Source organism: Bemisia tabaci, chromosome 10 (assembly GCF_918797505.1).
Source record: "Bemisia tabaci chromosome 10, PGI_BMITA_v3".
Taxonomy (NCBI): Eukaryota; Metazoa; Arthropoda; class Insecta; order Hemiptera; family Aleyrodidae; genus Bemisia; species Bemisia tabaci.
Window position 1 is genome coordinate 26,627,186 of NC_092802.1, and position 19,933 is coordinate 26,647,118.

The 19,933-nt window shown below is 38.0% G+C and overlaps 1 protein-coding gene across 1 annotated transcript; it reads right to left on the minus strand.

Annotated features, from left to right (window-relative positions):
- Positions 1 to 1,755: 1,755 nt before the first annotated feature.
- Positions 1,756 to 9,653, minus strand: Vps39 (vacuolar protein sorting 39). Its single transcript, XM_019062413.2, has 6 exons — positions 9,383 to 9,653; positions 6,683 to 6,868; positions 6,052 to 6,152; positions 5,512 to 5,715; positions 4,941 to 5,157; positions 1,756 to 4,385 (listed from the first exon to the last, which is right to left on the minus strand). Exons 1-6 carry the CDS (start codon positions 9,450 to 9,452, stop codon positions 2,584 to 2,586), a joined length of 2,580 nt encoding a protein of 859 aa, XP_018917958.2. The 5' UTR covers positions 9,453 to 9,653; the 3' UTR covers positions 1,756 to 2,583.
- Positions 9,654 to 19,933: the final 10,280 nt, after the last annotated feature.

The window sequence follows — 19,933 nt, forward strand, 5'->3', positions numbered from 1 at the left end:
GAATCAGACGTTGCTAAGCAACCACTCGCGTTTGTAGAGTGGTAACTGTAGTAGCTGGGGGTTGATCCCTTGATAAGCGTGTGAATGATGCAAGTTGGTAGTAGGGATGGGAATTATGATCGATTTTTTGAAAAATCGATTTTTCGAGCCGAAATCGAATTATTGAAAAAAAAATCGAAATTTCTCACGTTGATGAGTCACATAAGGACTAGTTTCTGTGAAACCTAAGTTTCATTTCAGGTTCAGTTTTAGTAGTAACTATGTTTTTGACGCCGAAGTTGGATTCTTAAGTGTTTTAAAAATAGATTTCGAAAAAATCGATTTTTTCTGAAATCGATGATTTCCATCCGATTTTAAAATCGAATCGATTTTTTACGGAAAATCAAATAAATTTCCCAACATCGCGATTTATACAAAAAAATTGTCATCCCTTATCGGTAGTAGACTGAGTTATGGGGTCACTTCACTGGCTTTATGGATGTTAAATAGAGCACTTGGCATGCGTATATTAGCGCCTACAAGCCCGAGGGAATACTTCTCGCATTGCGCGCGCACCTCGGAGGATACTTCACGCATTACGCGAACACCACGGTTCGAAGGTCGAATAATGGTATCTCGCCCAACAGCGCAAATCATAAGATTCTGTATTACTGACCGTGTAGTTTTTGGGGTGCTTTTTTGGCGGTTAAAAATGTATGTAGTTTTGATGAACTAATTTAAATACTTTTCCCTAAGTTATCCAGATCAAATTATGCGTGAAATTTTCCGTAAAGCGTGCAAAAAAATTGTTTAACTAAGAAACACTTAATTTCTCCCAAAAAAATTGGCAACGTGAAGATGTAGTTCTACGCGAGCACATTGACACCTTGGGCGAAAAGGTAAGAAAAGAAGAAAAGTTTCAAATGAGAATCTACTCGTTACCATACCACGATAGTTCATAAGAATTATCATGCCGTCGCGTCCCAGGACTCGCGACAGCAAAAAAGCGCCTTCAATGAATTGAATAGGCACACCACACTACCGAGCTCCTGGGAGGTCGAATAGTGGTGTCGCGGGTCGCGTCCAATAGCACTTATCATAAGATTTTGTATTATGAACCGTGTAATTCTGTGGGTGATTTTTTGGCATTAAAATTGTTTTATATATCTTTGATGAATTAGGTAATTTAAGTATTTTTTCTCTAGGTTATCCAGATTATGCATACAATTTTCCGTAAAATTCACCAAAAAAAACCCCATTAGTTTTCCCCATAATACGGAATTTCTTCCAGAAAATTTGGCAAAATGTACATGTGCTCCTATGCACAGGCACACAGAGTGGCATTGCATATCTAATGGAAGTTTAAAAACATGTGCCTCGATCATGACCAATAAGAATCTCCTTTTTTTTCAATGAAGAACGGAAAAGCGTTATTCTTCCGAGATTTCCACAGAATATTTTGTTTAGAATAGAGAACCAACTTCCAGGAAATAGTATTCATTTTATAAAAAGTTAAATGCGGCAAAAAATTTGTAACCTCACAAATCAAGACATGTGATTTTCTACCTGCACCATTGATATGTATTGCGTCAGTTCTTTCATGTTCAAAAATGGAATAACATTGTGCATGAGCAGACTTAGTGTGGAATGAAAACTTTCAAACGTTCAAGACGTAAGTATGTGTTATTGCTCATTATTCTGGAAACTTTAATCTCTTTTTTATTTTCAATTATTTGTACGTCCTACTTGAGATGAAACAAGTGAATTTAGAGCAGATTAAAAAAGAATCGATTTTAATGATAAAATTAAAACAACAATAATACATTGAAAAAAAAATAACAGGTTACACGTAAAATATTTGCCTCAAATGTAAAAATATCATAAAAAGCCATAACTTTTGGAACAACTCTGCCATCCAAAGCAAAAATGCAGGGAATCTATTTCAAATTTTACAATTAACTTCCACACATAATGCTGTTTTTCGAGAGAACCTGATTGCCACTGACAGGGCGCTTCATTTTTTTTTCATATTGAGTTCCCAATGAGAGGTTACACTCATTTTCAAAAAATGAGGGATAAATATTAGGTATTCGGTTTTCTTTTAAATACAGCATTTTGTCACAATACAATCAGTATAGAATTAAAACACAATGTCTGTTTTCAGGATGGCATAACTGTCATTTTTAAACAAAAAACTTCTGACATGTGTAAAAAGATGATTTAGCTGATAATCATGCTACATTGGGAGATCATTATTGCATATTACTCTTTTGTAACGAGAGAGGGTGCAGCCAAGTTTTTTCTAATTTCTTTTCCGGATTTTTAGCTAAGAACTTTCCATCATTCATAGTCCTGAATAGCATATTATTATTAGATGAAAATTAACTAACAATAGGTTGGCAGTATTTTTTTTTATCACAGTGGCCTGAAAAAATTATACGAAGAATTCACACACCAATTTTAATTTGGCAAAATGGGCTTTAGAATAGATTCATTCTATTAGCAACAATTTCTGGTTTTTGGTAAGACTTCCGCTCAGAATAGACAACAACGGCGCATTAGTTCTGGAAAAAACTATGAATTAATCATAGCGATTGACAAACATTACGTAACTTGTTCTTGACATGAATAGTGTACAACATCACCATTAGGATATCGAACAAAGGCACTTTGATTTGTAAAACGTTTCTTACACACAGGGCAGACATTAAACTCTGTAATTAGGAAGCTTTGTGACTCGTAAAACATTCGTAACTCATGAACCTGCAAATGCTCTGCGTACACTAGCCCTTTCAACACCTGGGCCCTCCGCCTTTCATCTAGCTGCTTTGAAAGACTTAAAGTAAGGAAATGCTTGATTTTTGTCATCTGTATATCATCTGGAAGAATACTTAAAACCTTAAGAGCATCGATTTTCCCAGCATTGGACTCGAGTATTGTTAACGCTGTCTCCAGGTCTGGCTGTGGTGGGGTAGTATGTGATGAACCTCCAAAATAAATATCAGGCGGGTTGATCAAGAGTTTTATTAGTAGGAAATAAACTTGATCACGGCCTTCTACGTTCGCTTTATAGACTTTATCACAGTATCGAATTGCTCGCTGAATATCACCTAGATTATTTAAATAGATTGATAAAACCTGTTCATGCCGGCCTAGCTTTCCAAGAATAATACAGCGCTCTTCAAACATGCTGTCATGAGGGAAGTGGATTAGAACTGTTTCCGGGCCGTAGCTGTCCGATTCCTCGAGAAATTTGAACAGTTTTGTTTTGAAATTCTGCGCTGCTTGTTGTTCTGCATATGTTGCTTTCGGTACAGAGAGCTGTTGAATTTTCTCTCTATATTGATGCACTAGAGCATTGTGAAAAATGCCATTTGTGTCCTTCCATACATGAATAACATGCTCTAAATACTGGATGACTAATGATTTGTGATTTTTTAATAAATAATCCAGAACACGTGGTCTGGGCAATTGTTCTACCTCCTCAATATCTTCTGTGAAAATTTTCAATCCTTCCTCTGGATATTTTTGCAGCACCCAATCCGCAAACTGGAAAATCAAGTCCATCTCGTTTTTGCCCAGGTGCTGGAGATAGTTGACTGTTTTTTCACACCCAAATAATGGTGAATCGGGCTCATCGGCCAGTTCTTGAAGATACTCAAGTGCTTTAGAATGCAACCCTTTCGTTTGATATAAAATAATAAGCTCACTAAATTTATTATATTTCTTAAGGGTGTACTCAGTTTCTGTTAGGTGGCAGTAGTTTCGTCGCAATAGGGGCTCGACTAAGGCATCGTTTGTTTGGAGGTAGCACTTCAACAATGTTGTGTCAATGATCTGAAAGAGCTGAATATTTTGTGTCTCTGTTCCTGCTAATTTCCATCGTACCTCAGTCAGATACTCGATGAGAGCTAACAAACCGTTTTCCAAGTGCTTATCATTCAGCTCCAAGTCGGGGGTTTGAGACGTAGACAGATCTTGATCTTGCACTTGCTGGGGTAACAGGTTTGGAAAAAGGCGGATTACATCATAGGGATCTGTCCCGAGCTTCAAGAATTCCTGCATTGATTCCCGAAATTGCTTGTTGTTGAATAGATCAAACGCATACAATGTCTGAATCAAATGAATGTTCTTCTTGTCTTCACTTGTTTCATCGGAGAAGTTGGAGAGTTTCAGCGCCAGCTGAAATTGTTTTTCTTCAAGAAGAAGCTGGATCTGTTTGCTGATTGGATTCCAAACAAGACACCAGACTTGCTCTGATGAGGCAACATAAGTTAGTCCTCGTTTACAGCGACATATGAGTTTAGGTTTTGCAAAAGGAATGGTTTGCACTAGTAGGGCTGGCTCAACGCTGCGAACTTCGACTGTTTCGTTGAGTACAGCCAGGAGGTAAGGGTCGTCATTTGCTGGGGAAAAAAAGTAAAACAGAGATATAGTTAGATCATAGATATGATACATCATGGCAAGGGCGCTAGCATTCAGCAGCTTAGCTTCATTTAGAACATGAAAAGAAAGCAATGCAAACCAGATTTAATACTTACATATATCCATCTTGGAATGAACCGACAAATGAGAATTTATTTTGCTTGCAAATTGAGGTAAAATCAGTTAAGTTGATTAAAAATGCAAAATAAACAACAATTGTAGTATGTTGTTGGCAAGAGGATATTGATAACATTTCGATATGGTGGTATGTAACATACTCTTGTACGTTTCGAAAATTCTAATCTATAGGCGCCCAATCACTTGTTATTTGGCTATTTATTAAAAAGTCTTGGTCAAGGAGGTTTGTCTTTAAGAACCTGGATGTCTGCCAGACAACGAAAGCATCAAATCAATAAAATTTGTTGCATTATGAATGCATAGTAAGCAGTGCTTCTTGGTGGAAGTAAATTCTTCATTTTCTTAAAAAGTCAATGGATCAATGATCTTGGATTTGATTTAGTAAAAATATAAATTACCGAGGCTGCTGGGTGTTTGGGACCACTTCACAGCATGCTCCACAGCGACATTTCCCTTTGTATCGATGATCACAGAGCCAAAATCTTTCCCAACAATAAATGAATCATCATTAAGTGGCGTGATGCTGGGTTCGGGTTGTTTGCCAACAGGAAATAAATCTTTTTTCTTTGGTGAATTTGTGTTCCCCTCACTTCCTGCTTCAGGCTCATGGTGCAGCTGCAATGGAAAACAGAAGAGAAATTATGTTCTAACTTTCTTGATTGGGCTGAATTATGACACTTAGTTACTTACTTTTCAGCCCGATATAAATATCTTGAAGAAGAAAAATTCACTAAACATATACTACGACTGATATGGGTAACGTTGTGTGATAAGAGAGTCTCGCACCACTCCTAACAAAAGGGCATCATGGATGTTGGATTAAATGAAGACAGATGAACAGGCTTTAGGGTTCAGTGGAATGTAACTTGCTCTTTTAACACCATTAATATTAAAATTTTAAAAAGGGAAAATAAGAGATAGAATTAGAGACAAAAAAATTATTAAGACTTGTAAATTTACAATACATACCTGATAGAGAACATAATCATTTTTAAATCCCACACATATTGAATCTGCACACCATGCAAGAGCTCGAGGTACATCAGGTAGAACGATGTCTTCCCGCAATTCGAGAAACTCCCCTTTCTTCCAATAGTAAAACAACAGTTTTCGTTTCACAGCCACGCACATTCGCACATAGATTGCTGTTTTACCAGTCATCGATGTAAATTCCTGAGAAAATTAAAAGAAATATAAATACTTGATCAAGTCAGAAATAACGAACCTAAACCTAAAGAAAATATTTACGGTGTACGCATTTTACAGGGACACATTGAGATCATTCTGTACCCCTAGAGTGTGAAAGTTCAACTTCAACAATATTCTTGAATGTAGAAAATAATCTAGTGACATTTCCGAGAATATTCTGAACAAAATATCTTAGGATTAGTGTTGCACCCTGGACATACTCCCAAAAGAAGTTCTCTTTACCCTGAAAATTCTCAGTTCTTTGGACAAACATCGTGCTGATGGCAAGAGTGCTACATGGAAACGCTGAAACTGTCTTACCTTCAGATGTAGAGTAAATAAAGTTGCGCCTTTAGTTTTTGAGAGGTCGTGTAGGAGGGGAAAATTAGTTTTGTTTGTATCATGAACCGAGACCAAGTTATCTGTAAAAATTAAAAAGAAAAAAATACAGGATATAAGTCGAAAAAAGAAATCGATTCAAATTTATTGAATCCCACTCCAGTGTACTAAAGCAAGAAACTACGTACAATAAAAGTACCTTTCAGACCAAAAATCCTTTAAATGTGCATTGTGCTCCATTTTAAGATTTTACAAGGTAAATGATGTTTCTTTTTAATTTTTTATTTTGTAGCTGAGAACCAATCAGTATTTGCAAAATACCACTAATAATACACTTTAATTTTTCCGCTATTTGGTTGTTGACTTTCAGTTCCTTTTTTTACTAATTTTAATTAACTAAAATTTTATTAATTTTGTGACATATTCTTTTTCTTATTTAGGTTGTATTTCTATTAGCTCTCTTGAAATTTGTCTGGAAACGTCATTTTCCATAGTTGTAAAATATAATCACGAAATTCATTAGACTAATGACACGTGAATACATTTTATTTAAAAATTGTCATTTTCCAAAACTAAATGCAAAACTTCTGTAGATTTTAAAATCATACAGTACCTGATAAACTGATTAAAATGTTATAATGAGGGATAACATCAAGCTGTTGGATGGGTTTTTTGCTGAAATTTTTGTAGTAACAGCAAAGGTGCGATGATTCTACTTTCATCTTCCCGTCTTCATATTTGATATTGATATTATACTTGGCCAGGTTTCCTTTACTTGTTCCAACATACAATACATCATCTGTGACAAAAAATAACAAATTAATATTTAGGTAATGAACGAAAGGAAGGCAATTCCCTGGTGATAATATAGATAAAAAGGTATTCCTGATGCCAAAAGACATCTGCCTTGACAGATTACTGTGGCTGTAAAGTGTCGAACACCACTCGAGTGTACTGTAAAAGTGACTAATACATACATAAGTATTCTTTGAAGTGTAATTAAATACAAGTTCAGAGGAAAAAACAGACACTTTGCAATTACTGTCAATTGCAGAGAATACATTTAAAAATTATATGTATAGTTGTTTTCAGTCACCACCAGGCGAAAAAAGAAGATAAACCTCTAGATTCTCAAAACTATCTACCTAAATCATAAAAAACAATTTTCTGACTGAGACGTCCTAAAGTAAGAATGTAACGAGTGAACTTTCTTTTATACGAGCTTTTATGGAGTGCTTACCATATTTTTGACCAATTACAGAGCCAAAAAAGGTGCTGATTCTCTCTATTACAATGATGGAAATAATAAGTAGTATGGTACAGGTGAGCAACAAATTATCGCTTCAATTCAAGGATAATAGTTAAACATTAAAAAGATTAAATTAAATTAAACATTAAAAGGATAATAGTCAAACATTTATTTGAGCCTTACATTAGGACTGCATTCTGCAATTAGCAACTGCAATTTCAGGCTCATCAGTAAAACCACTTATGCTCTTACAGAAAGTAATGATTCATATGTTGTTTCAAAACTGAGCCAGAAATTGAAGTTCCAAATTGCAAAATGTAGTCCATAGAAGTAAGTAGGTATTATTTGGACGCATTGAATCAGAATCTAGACTAATATGTACATCAAACATCGCTTTTCCTCTCGTGTTCCATTTTTTTAATGGAAAACTAAATAACATTCTAACTTCAAATTTTACAAGTTGCAGGGAAATTTTAGAGTTTTAAGACATTATGTAATTTCATTTTCTGTTACAATTAAACATGAGTCGGAAGAAGGCAATATGAAGTGCAGTTAGGCTGAATCTGGTCAAATCTGTCCGTTTTAAAGGGAAGTTTTTCATAATTCTAAGTAGTGATGGTGTACTTGTAAAAGCTAGGATGCATTTTCCATTTTTATTTGTTCTTCTTCCTAACGATTGATGTGTGTTCTCCTCCAGTCAAGAGCAGAAATGAAAGAAAAAAACTTGTCAAGAATAAATATAGAAACTCATCATGATTCATGCTAAAGTTTTTTCTCTTCCATTAGGTTTGGACATGCTTAATTTTTTTCCTCTGACAACATTGTTTACTTGTAGTTTCCAATATCAGTCATACAAGCACTTGGTAATGAAACTAGTTATATAACTTGCAATGATATGAAATAATTTTTAATAATTGGAATTAATTTTGCATGATCTTTGCATGCTCCTTGGCCAACCTCAGTCTTTAAAAAGAGCATCACTATCAAACTACTTATGAAACACCTAAAAAAAGTGTGAAGTAAAACGTTTAGCAATTATCCTCTACTTCACCGAGGATGTCCTATATATATGCCAAAAAAAAAAATCCGTTGAGGAAAGTATCCAGACTTATTGAGTAACCAGATTCATAGGTCATATCAGATAAAAATAGGCGCCAGCGACCCTTCACTCGATGCTTTAAGATACTTACACTCATAAGTTTACGCAATCAACTTAGGCGCAGAGTTTACTGCGTCTAAAATAATTACCAGCTGCAATAAAGCAGACTTGTTTGCTAGGGAGCAGAGATAGCAAACACAGAATTAGAATGAACTACATTCAGATAAAACTGATGCCTGAAGCTAGTCAAATATGATGCTTGAAATTTGTTATAAAATATGAGGGAACACTAGGTATTTGAGCACGAAGTCAATGATTTTAGAGGTCAAATCTGTAAAAGGTTACTGAAGAATCTATTCCTAGATCCTTGTTATCAAAGAATTAAAAGACTGATTAAAATGAATGTCATTTTGGGTGAACAAGCGGTAAGTGACAAAACAAAAACCCAGCAGAGCTTGATAGTTTTCCGAGATGAGCGCACTTTCTAACCCAGTCCTCGGTCAGTAACTATGAGACCTTAAAAGCATGATGCCCAGTGTTCCTGCGTGCTCTGTGTGCAAGATACGTACGCTCTGCCTTTCTCTGTCCTACTATTGGCTACTTCGTCATTCTGTGATGTCAGGCATACGTATATATAGAGATAGAGAAGCGTTTTCTCATGAGGTTTTTGTTCCTACGCTGTTCACGCGCCAGGATGGGGAAGATCCGCCAGCTTGGGATCACTGATGATGCCTTGAATAGCATGCTTTGAATAGCATGCTGCACATAATCAAAATATAAAGAAATGTAGCGATGATGTTTCGCTTAGACTTCGCTATTACTCCACTGGAGTGAATGGTAGTTGTTCTTCCCATGAACCTGAGCGAGGTCAAGAAACTTATAAATCCTTTCTGCCGCCTGTGCAATGAAAGAAAACAACTTCAATTTAAATTAAATCAATCGTTATTTAAAGTCATGATCCTTACCATAAGCTGCTAGCGCTTCTATGCTGGAGTTTGATTTTAATAGATGATGCTTTTCATACACATCGTACATGGTGAATGAGGAAAAATGATAGTGATTTTGAGGCACCAGTTACTTGTTAACTTATACTGCACATTGAAAATTAGGAAATTGAACAACGAACTGCTTCATCACTTTAATTTTTGCGGGATTTTCCTAATTTTGTTTACAGTAATTACAGTTTGCTACTCCTATCTGATAACTGCTGATAACACACACCCAAACAAAATAAACAAAGTTGCGTGATGATCGTTGAGCGTTGAGGTTAGATGTAAAAATAACCGCGAAATTTAAATTGACGGGCTTTTTTACAAAATGAGCGCGCTCTGCTCAGACTTCCGAGGCTAAATATTCGAATTATCGGAATAATAGTTGATTATCAGGAAACCACCCGATAAAGGCGGCTTTTGTCGGTGGAAGTAGGGAACTTTAATTGGACGTATTTCCGCCAAACGGAACCATGTGCATTATGACGTGAGCTTTGTTACACATGCATTCTTAAGGGTCTCAGGGCTCATGTCTTAATGCACATAGTTCCGTTTGGCAGAAATACGTCCAATTAGGCACCGGTTCCTTACATTTGAGAATTTTTAGATTATTTTATTGACGATGGAATATCTAATTAATGTACTCAGTTATGCGTACGTTCACCCAAAGTACTTAGCGAAGTCTCTCTCAAAATCATCGTAATTTTACTTTATCGGGGGAGAAAACAGGCCAACAATCTTACATGACATTCTTCGCACGTAGAGGGAAAAATCGAGAGGTTTTCAAGAGAAGATTTTGATTTTTTTCCAATTAAAAAATAAAGTGTGTGATAGGAAGTATATGGAACGTCGCAAACGGAGATACTTGAAAACTAAACATTCACGCAAAATGTACGTTGAAATTTATCAAAATATAGTGATAAAAACTTGTAAAAGTGCAGGGTTATATTTTAACGCAATAAAGAGCACCATTTGTTCTCTAACTCGTATAGTATGACACCCCTCGCTACTCGCCCCTCGTTACTTTCTCGCTCCCTAGAGTAGAGGAAGTATTTGTCATCCTCCAAGGGGGAAAAAATTTGAAATTTCATCATCTCTAGACGATGGTCCCTAAAATCAAATATAACCATACTTGAAAAAATGTCCGTCCGTCAGGCGTCCCCCAAAATCTGTGTACTGCAGCCATAGCTCAGAATCTATCTGTTCGATTTCATTCAAAATTCTCACAGAACACCATATCTATGGTCTCCTTATGCACGTCAAACGATTTTGGGGTACGCTAAAATTTGAGGGGGGGGAGGCTAGTCTTTCAAAGAGTTTTCTCTTTGAAATGCTCGAGTTTTTTCGCTTTGTTTTAAAACATCCAATGATTCTAGGGCTGGGACATCCTGTATGGTTTTCATCACGTGAATTCCCCATACTACAGAGGGGAAAAGAATATATCACGTGCATTCCCATTCATACCCGTGATCGCAGTTCAAGTAGGTAAATGCATCCATCAGCAGTCTAGAATATTCAAGAAAAAACTCTTTGTCACTTTGTATGCTCTTTGAATTTTAGGTCACACGCTTAGCTGGGGAAAATCATCTCGTACGTAATAGGTAATGTGTCATATCGAAGATGAGTCGCTGCATCCGGCAATTTTAAGCAAACACATTATATAAGTAGAATCATCCACGCACTTACGCTCCTCTCTCGTTGGTTTTTGCGACAAGGTCAGATATTCAATACTGACGGATTTTTTTCTATTTCCGTCGAGTGCATTTAAATCGATCTTTCTCATTCCATCAGGGCCGGATTTAAGATTTTTTGGCTCACAGGTGCAATCTGTGGTATGTGCCCCCCTAAAGTTCAGACTATCAGACGTTCAGAAAAGAAGACATAGGGAGTATGTATTGGTTGAAGTGGGTGGTATGGACTAAAGGGTGCTGTTACTTAGTCTATTATCTGCCTCCTGTATCCATTGCAACCACCCGCTTTCTCCAATGGGATCCCTCTATATCCCTTTTGTCTTCTTGTCTTAGCTTTGTCTAGCAATTTCAATAATCAGCCCGCTGGCTTCCCAGTTCGCTGACTGGCTATAATGAAATGGAGATGTTGCATGTGCAGGGCCGGATTAAGGGGGTGGCCACATGGGCCGCGGCCCATTGCGGTAAAATTAGGGGGTGGCAAATTTTGCAATTTTTTTTAAATGCAGGTACAAAAAAATCGGATTCAGAATAAATTACAAACAAGAAAAGGGACAAAATCTCTCCATTTTCCTGAGAGTTCATTAATTTCTAATTTTGTCGTATTTCCGGTGATACAAAAGCCTGCGCACCTTTTAATTAGTTGAGTTAAGAGAGAAACCAAACACGTAATTTAGCCTGGAGCGGCGCGGCGCAGAGAGAAATCATGACGAGGACTTGAGATGAAAGGGAAAAGCCTTCGGCGCGGCGGTCGGCATGTAACACATATTAGCGCCTACGAGACTGCATGAATACTTCACGCATTGCGTCAAACCACAGTGCCGGTCACACAGCGTCGGCGGCGGCGTGAAACGCTTAGTGCCTACAAAGACTACATGAATAATTACACGCATTGCGCCAAACTTCGTGTTGGTCAGCGCGCACGGCAGCGGAGGTTAAAATTATTAAACCACATTTATGTTTGTTCTTTCTTAATTTATTTGTTCATTTCTTACAAATAAAAGGCCTTGTCCACACAGAGATAGGTTTACGAAATTGAACTTTCGCGCGAAGTTCCGTGAACTTTTGCTAGTAGTGTTGACAGGGCTTACGCAAAAAATGTGTCCAACACGATTGAACGCGTCTTATGCGCCCTTCTTCCTCCGGCACCTTCACTTGATGGTGTTTATTGATGTTTCAAAATGAATGAGAAGAGGGCGGCAAAATACAGGCGGCCCATGGGCGGCAAGTAGGTAAATCCGGCCATGTGCATGTATGAGGAATTTGCGATTTGACTATGGATTCTCTATGTAAAAGTTCGCGAGAAACACGATGGTGCCCACGGGGTTCTCCTGACAATCAAACTCCCAAAGCATCGACAAAAAGCTCTACCAAGATTGAGGAAAAAATGGAAGGGGAATATCCCACGACTAATCCTGAGAGATCCCCACGTCTGCCTCAAGTTGAACTCTCCATGACACAGATAAGGGAGAAAATAATGATAGGCAGGAATGCCGTGTTTTTCAGTTCTTAGATCCCCCAATATCAGAGTGGCAGACCACTGTCAATGTATATTGCTCCCTACATCTTTGCATGGGAGTTTTTGTTTGAATGTCAGCCGCGGACTCATCAGGAAAAGCGTGGCTAGCGCGTGGGATACCCCCTCCATCTACGCCCTCAACTTTGAGAGCGTTCTGTTTTTTTTGAGCTTGGGCAGTTGGATTTTCAGAGAAAAACCAGTGGCCCTATCGTGTTTCTCGCGAACTTTTACGTGAGATTCCCATTCGTCAAATACGCAAAGTCCTCCTCACACTGCACACATCTCAATTGAGCCAAATTCTACAAACGGGGCAGCAGGCAATGGACCAGGGACTCATGCTTCAGACGTGCGGAACACGAGGCATACCATACTCATGCCCCCAGCCGTGGCATCAAAGTAATCCGTTCGAAATTGAAGGCTAATTTAACGTTCCAACTCACAGGAATACGGCTAAAGACGCTGGCGCTAAAATCACTTTGGCAGCATTTCGGAAAAGTTTGATGTTAAGCCCGTCTTACTCAAACAATGGGCTTTCCCTGATTGCCACAACGAATCTCATATCTGTCGCCCCCTCCAGAGGCATTCAAGAACTGCTGCGCAACTCATTCCTCGGATCGCCATAAGGCCTGGATACACGCTCAAATTGCCGTCAATATCCGATTCAAAAGATGACAAAAAATGACGGTCAAAATGTTTTGCAGGCGCGGAAAAATCTGTGATGATAGATGACTGCGCACACAGTCACCCATTTGGAATCGGAACTTGATGGAAATTTGAAGCGTTGTAAATCAGGCCAATAGTTAGCTGTGACTGCTAGGGTTGCGGGATACCCTTTGACGCAGGAAGTTTGCATTCCACTTGTACTCTATGTTAGTGGCTCGCGGGCGTAGACCACTAAAAATCATGCTCCATTTGCGATATTTCACAGAATCAGGCTGACTTGCCCAGATCGGCGCTTACGCCTGTTTCAGTCATATTTGCCTATGCTGACCGAAACAATATACTGTATGACCCCCTTGAGGCCGTTTGCCCAAATATCCTTTGCTAACTTCACGAATTTGGGGGACTATAATTTACTGAATATTTTCCTTACCCGAATTTTCACGACGAATTGCGTTCGTAATTTAGAAGATAAATAGTCCAATAATTATCAAGGAAATAATTATCGAAACTTATTCCTCAAAAACTAAACATTATTACCGAAGGAAATTTGGCAACTCCCGAATGTTCATACGGCGTTTTTCCTTAACACGGCAGAATACTCAACCCACTCTTCAAATAGTCATTCATTACGAGGTTGTGTTTGCATTCGCTCTTACTTTCGTTTATCTCTTTTCCTCCTCGAGGGCGAATCGAAATCGTTGCGACACAAGATAAGGCGCGTTTCCACTTTCCACGTGCTGCGACAGTTCGTCGCTTCCCTCTCGAAAGAGCGTAACTTCATTCCAACGTTGCCAAATTTTCTCGCGCAAATTGCTCTTATACCAGGAGACACTTAGGGATTACTAACTGAAAATTACGCTGATTTTTCCCTCTGATCTTGTGCGAAAAACAGAAAAATTTTGAGAAAAATTAGCGCGTTGCAACAATCTGTAAAAAAATTAATGTTGAACAGTCAAGATTGCAACCTTCGTAATGGAGTTACTTCCTCGCCTGGAACTACGATTGGATGCCGTCGATTTGACGGATGGACGGAAAATTTGTGATCCATCGCGACGCACCACCGCGAACGTCGCCGCACGGTGGGTCGAGAGTCAATATAAAAGGACGACAAAAATTGGAAACTGTAAACGCTGATAACTCACCTGTTTATACGAAAATTTGAATGTACCTAAAGTGGATTCCAATTGGTTTTACCGCTCGTAAATTTTCTTCAAGGACACCCTTAAAAATTAAAAAGCGACCGAAATAAACCCAAAATTTGCAGTTTAAGTCAAAAATTTCATGCCCGACCTCTCTGATAGACTCAATTCCATTGATGCGGGGGCGCACAACATGAATTTGTTAGCTAAAACTGCAAATTTTTACGTTTATTTCGTTCAATTTTTAATTTTGAGGGGTGCTCTTTGAAGAAAAATTCACGAGAAAACCGATGGAATCAACTTTAAAGAACCTCAAAGTTTTATAAACGGAGTTTATCTGCGTTTAAAGTTTTCCAAATTTTGTCGACCTCTCCCGTCGGCTTAATCCACGTCGCCGTCCGCGTCGCGTCGGGAAAGGCCTGGATGACGGATCGTTTGACGTCGAACTTGGATCGTGGAACGCTCGACATCGCCATCCTGAGCACAATACATTATGTAATGAACACAAATTGAGGCGCGATGAGTGCCCGGCGGCCGGGGGGGGGGGGGGGGGGGGTGTGGGGGGGCATTACGTAAACCACTCACCTTCATAAACCATACGCCACCATACGACATGACATCAGTGCGACTTGCGACTCATGCACTATCAGTCATTCGAACATTAGTCAGAAGTTTAGTCACCGGAAGCGCGCGCCGCGTTGAGATACTTCGCTCGTCGGTATCGGCGCGATGGGAAATACGGGAGATGGCAGTGCAACCCAAGTAGCACGGTGCAATGAAATATTGTACAAGAATTGAAATAAAATTGTACTTGCTCACAATGGAGATGTTGCATGTGTGAGAGATTTGCGATTTGACCATTGATTCTTATGTAAAAGTTCGCGAGAAACACGATGGTGCCACTGGTTTTCTCTCAAATCAACTCCCAAGCTCAAAAAAAGCTCTCAAAGTGAGGCTAAAATGGAGGGGATATCCCACCCTACCCTGAGAGTCCACCTCTACATCAAAACAAACTCTCCATGCAAAGATAGGGAGCAAATACATTGGCAGGGTTGCCACTTTATTTGGGGACTCCAAAACTGAAAACACGGTATCACTGCTAATGTATTTGCTCCCTATCTTTGCATAGAGAGTTTGTTTTGATGTAGAGGTGGACTCTCAGGGTAGGGTCGGATATCCCCTCCATTTTGGCCTCAACTTGAGAGCTTTTTGAGCTTGGGAGTTGATTTCAGTGAAAACCAGTGGCACCATCGTGTTCCTCTCGAACGTTTACATAAGAATCAACAGTCAAATCGCAAATTCCTCACACATGCAACATCTCCATTGTTTCTCTTACTTTTGTGACAACAAATCGTCTGATCACAAAATGACGCTGCATTTTCTGTAGGCTGGAAATAAGTGCTACCACAAAAGTACATCTGATAGAAATGTCGAAAATTTGGTTATTTGCCGGATGAAAAACTTGTTCTCGACGACGGATTTGACTAGCATGTCGATTGCCCATTTGTAAAATCGGGGTATTTTCGTTTGCGACGTTGCAGACTTTCAGTCTTATTTTATTTCTTCAATGGAAAGTCAGTAAACGTAATTTCTTGAAAATTTCCCTGCTTTTTCTTCTCCATTACTAGAATATTCTATATATTGATTTTGGATTTTTTTGGAAGAAGAAAGTCAGAACACTAACTGTACTGATCACGATGCAAATCTCTCTTTCATGTGTTGATAATATTCATAGAATGTTTAACAAGTTACGCTTCTAATTTTTTAAAAAAAGCACATGTTCTGTGGTTTGGTGCGTTTTTTCTGAGTTTTTTTTCCTATGGAGCGAAATAACATGCTCTTTTTTACATTATACATATGGTTCTTTGAGGTAAAACTGAAACATTGATGACATCAGCCGTTCCAATACATGGACATACTTAGTTTATTTTCTTCAGTCGCTCTTAGACATAAATTTTCCATTACGTCATCATTCGTTCAAGTCTTCAGGAGATAAAAAAAACTCTTTAAATATTCATAGAAAACCATAAAATCGATCAGATTCATTGAAATTTATAATTTGTGGTGGGTATCTCAGAACACTTATCTTCATGAAGGGGCCAATGTTTAAAAGGAAGTCTCAACACACGAAAATGTCAACATCCACCAATAATGTCAATATGGTGTATTGTTATGATACTGTCCATAAATGCGTGTGCGATGATGAAATGGTGAAATTGATGATGAAATAAAGAAAATGTATAATGCAGATTGGATGATTTCTCAACCCATTTCTTTTTATTTGAAAATAATTCAACAAAAAAATATTACTGGACATTTTTTGAAGAATAGTCTTCTTAAAAAGTCGATTAAAAAGCTCCAAGTTTTGGAAAATAATGATGATTGGGTTTGGGATTCCTGACGAGATAAAATTTCTTCCAAGAATCTGGTAGAAACTTGAGAGAGTTACACAACGATGGTGAACTGAAGAACTGTATCGATTCGGGTCGTTTAAAGTGTCTGCGATTTCTTAAGTTTCTTCAAAAGATTACCCAATAATCACTTTGTGTACAATTTTTGTACACAACTTTTGAATGGGCCAAAAAGCAAAATCACATAATTAAAAAAAAAAAAAAAAAAAATAATCATGCAAAAGTGAAAACATGAAAAAGCACTGTCTTCGAGGATTAATTTGTTCTAAACAAAATTCATACATTTTAAAAAGTGCTGTGCGCAGTGGATTATATGGAAGTCCGATAATTACAAAACCAGCACTACACATTTGCACCCTTTTGTGGCAAGCCCAAAAATAATAATAAAAAAAAACACCTTAATCAGAGAGCCTAACGGTGAATTGGTTGAATTTTTCCCCGTAAAAACCTGCTTTAACGAGCAACGATGAGGCGATTAACCCTTACGTAACGTATAGGTCTCGCTCAAACGTTGCACGCAAATGGCAAATAGCAAACAGCGATAAATAGGACAAAACGTTAATAAAAATGAACTTTTTGCGTAGTTCTAAAGCAGTGTTTATGTTTGTCGAGGTAACCTTTACGGCTCACATCCGCAGAGAGCAACTTTAAAGTCGTGGATTCTAGAAAAAATTAAATTTTTATCGATTGAATAATCGTTGATCAAACGTCAAAGGAAAGAATGTTTTCCCTGTCAATCATTTAATTCAAATAACGTGGAACCTAAGTCAAACACTAAAGACATGATGAGGAGGCATCTTTGGACTTCATTTTGCAGTATTAGGAACTCATTTCTGACTCATGCGTAGTTAGGAACCTATCTACATGGAGGAGCTTATGGAGCATACGTCGTTTCGTAAATGAGCCTGAAATAGACAGTCGTTACTCATTGCAAAATATAGCCCATTTGGACTGCACGAAACAGAAAAAAACAACGTGGCATTTTGGGAGAAATGGCCTATGAGTAGTATTGAGCACATTTTTGCACATTGTTTGCACATTTTTTTCTGAAAAAATTCAACAACGAGAAAAAATAGTTTTAACGTGCAAACAGACGTTGAATAGTAGGTATTTCTAATATTGAGTCTTATGAAGAAGTCATAAATCCAAGTCTCTTTCCTCAGTTTCATCTTGATGCTTAAGCTTGATGGTTAAACTTACCCCACTTGAAGATCACACATTATACAGGAGAGAATCTAGAAACTTACTTTAATTAAATGCCTCTCTATTCGTACGATATGAAAGGTATGGTTTGAAGTTTCATGAGTTTTTTCAATTGCACCAGAAACGAGTAGCTGCTATGGATTTTTTTCATACAGATAAGTGCTTTAATAAATGTGCGAATGTCCCCGGTTCCACCTGGGCACCGATATTGAAATGTTCTTGCTTTCTTTAAATACGTTGTTATATTACTTTTCATTATCAGAATTTCAAGAATTGCGCTGGCAGTTCAGCTAAAGCTTTACAGCTTTACAATTCTCCACAGCAGGAGCATGTTCTTCCCTCGTAGAAAAATTGATTTTTTATGACGGCCACTTACATGGGAGGACAAAAAACGCTGGAAATCGACAAAATCAATCAGGAAATCTAAAATTCAGGAAATCCACGCAATTTTTTTCTTTTGAATGAAGAGGAAATGATACAGAAGGGAAGACAAAAAACCTTAGAAATGACGTAACGGCCTTATGAAAAGCTGTTACAAGCGTGGCTGTGTGAGTATCAGCGAAGACTGTCACGCTTGTTGTATTTTCTAGACTTGAAGGCGGTACGAAGAATCGGTTATCATTATGGCTTGGAAGTATTGTGAACGTATGTGAGCCTGCCGATGGCAACCAACAGACTGACTGCATAACTTTTGAATTGGATAACTCTCTTTTTTTGATTATCCTGATAATATTATGCAATGTTGCCTCTTGAATTAAACGCAATCCTTCCGCCCTCCTTTTATATTTTATAAACGAAGTCTCCTTACAGCTCTCACTTATTCAAAATGGACCTTGCCCGTCAGCATCAGTGGCGTGGCGTGAATTGCGATGTATCGATTGTTATGCCACTTATACGTATGGTAAAGAATCGATTATTAAGGTGTTTGCTGCGAACACCCTGTTTATCAACCCTTTTCCATAGGTTTAAATGGCATAATAATCGATATATCGCAAGCACGCCACGCTACTGGTCAGCATATCCTAGTTTTCTTTAAAGTTTTGCGCGGTCGGAATATTTTCTCTCACAGCATTTCAACGGCTAAGACCTAGCTTTATTAACAACAGTGCTTATCGCTTGAGCTTGAATTTTTAGGACTTCCTTTGAAACTTTCTTGACTTGAAATTTCCTCGGAAAGTATCAGAATTTGAATGTGTGCTTAAAACTTCTAAAAGAATCTAGAGTCAACGAAGCGCTAGAGACTGCCCTAAAGAGGTCCATTGAATTGACAAAGCAAGGACCTAACTACTTTAAGGGTAATAAGGTTCTCGAGTGAAATAAATCATCCGATTAAAACTCTTGCCAAACAATTAAGTCCTTCTGTCACTTCCCTCATCATAAATGTCTTTTGTTCATTGGACATTTTTGCCCCACTAAGAGAGTATCTCGTAACGCGCAGCATGCAAAAACTTAACGATACTTACCTTCCTTCGTTTTTCATCCCAAAATTTGCCGAAGTTCAGACATGCATTTATCATGCAAATGTCCGAGTGCATTAACCTAGATCTCTCCGAAATGTCATTCATACTAAGTGGTTTGAATGTATTTCTCTGAGGCAAAAAATTCAAATGGGACCCTCCCTTTCAAGCAATAATCTCGGAACATAATTGACTTAAAGAGTACCCATGTTTTTTTCCAACGATTGATTACGAATATGCTTTTAATTTTAGCTTTTTTCTGATAAAAAGTCGCTCTATGCACTTAGCCATGCTACGTAACCGCCTGATTATTCGTCCTCGATACTGCAATCCCAGGAAAAAGACGTGACAATCAGCATGCGACACAGATTCTGCAACTTTCTCTGGAAGTTTCAATGATTCAAGCACAGCAGCGGAAGCAAAGCTAAAGCTACAGATCAGTCAGTT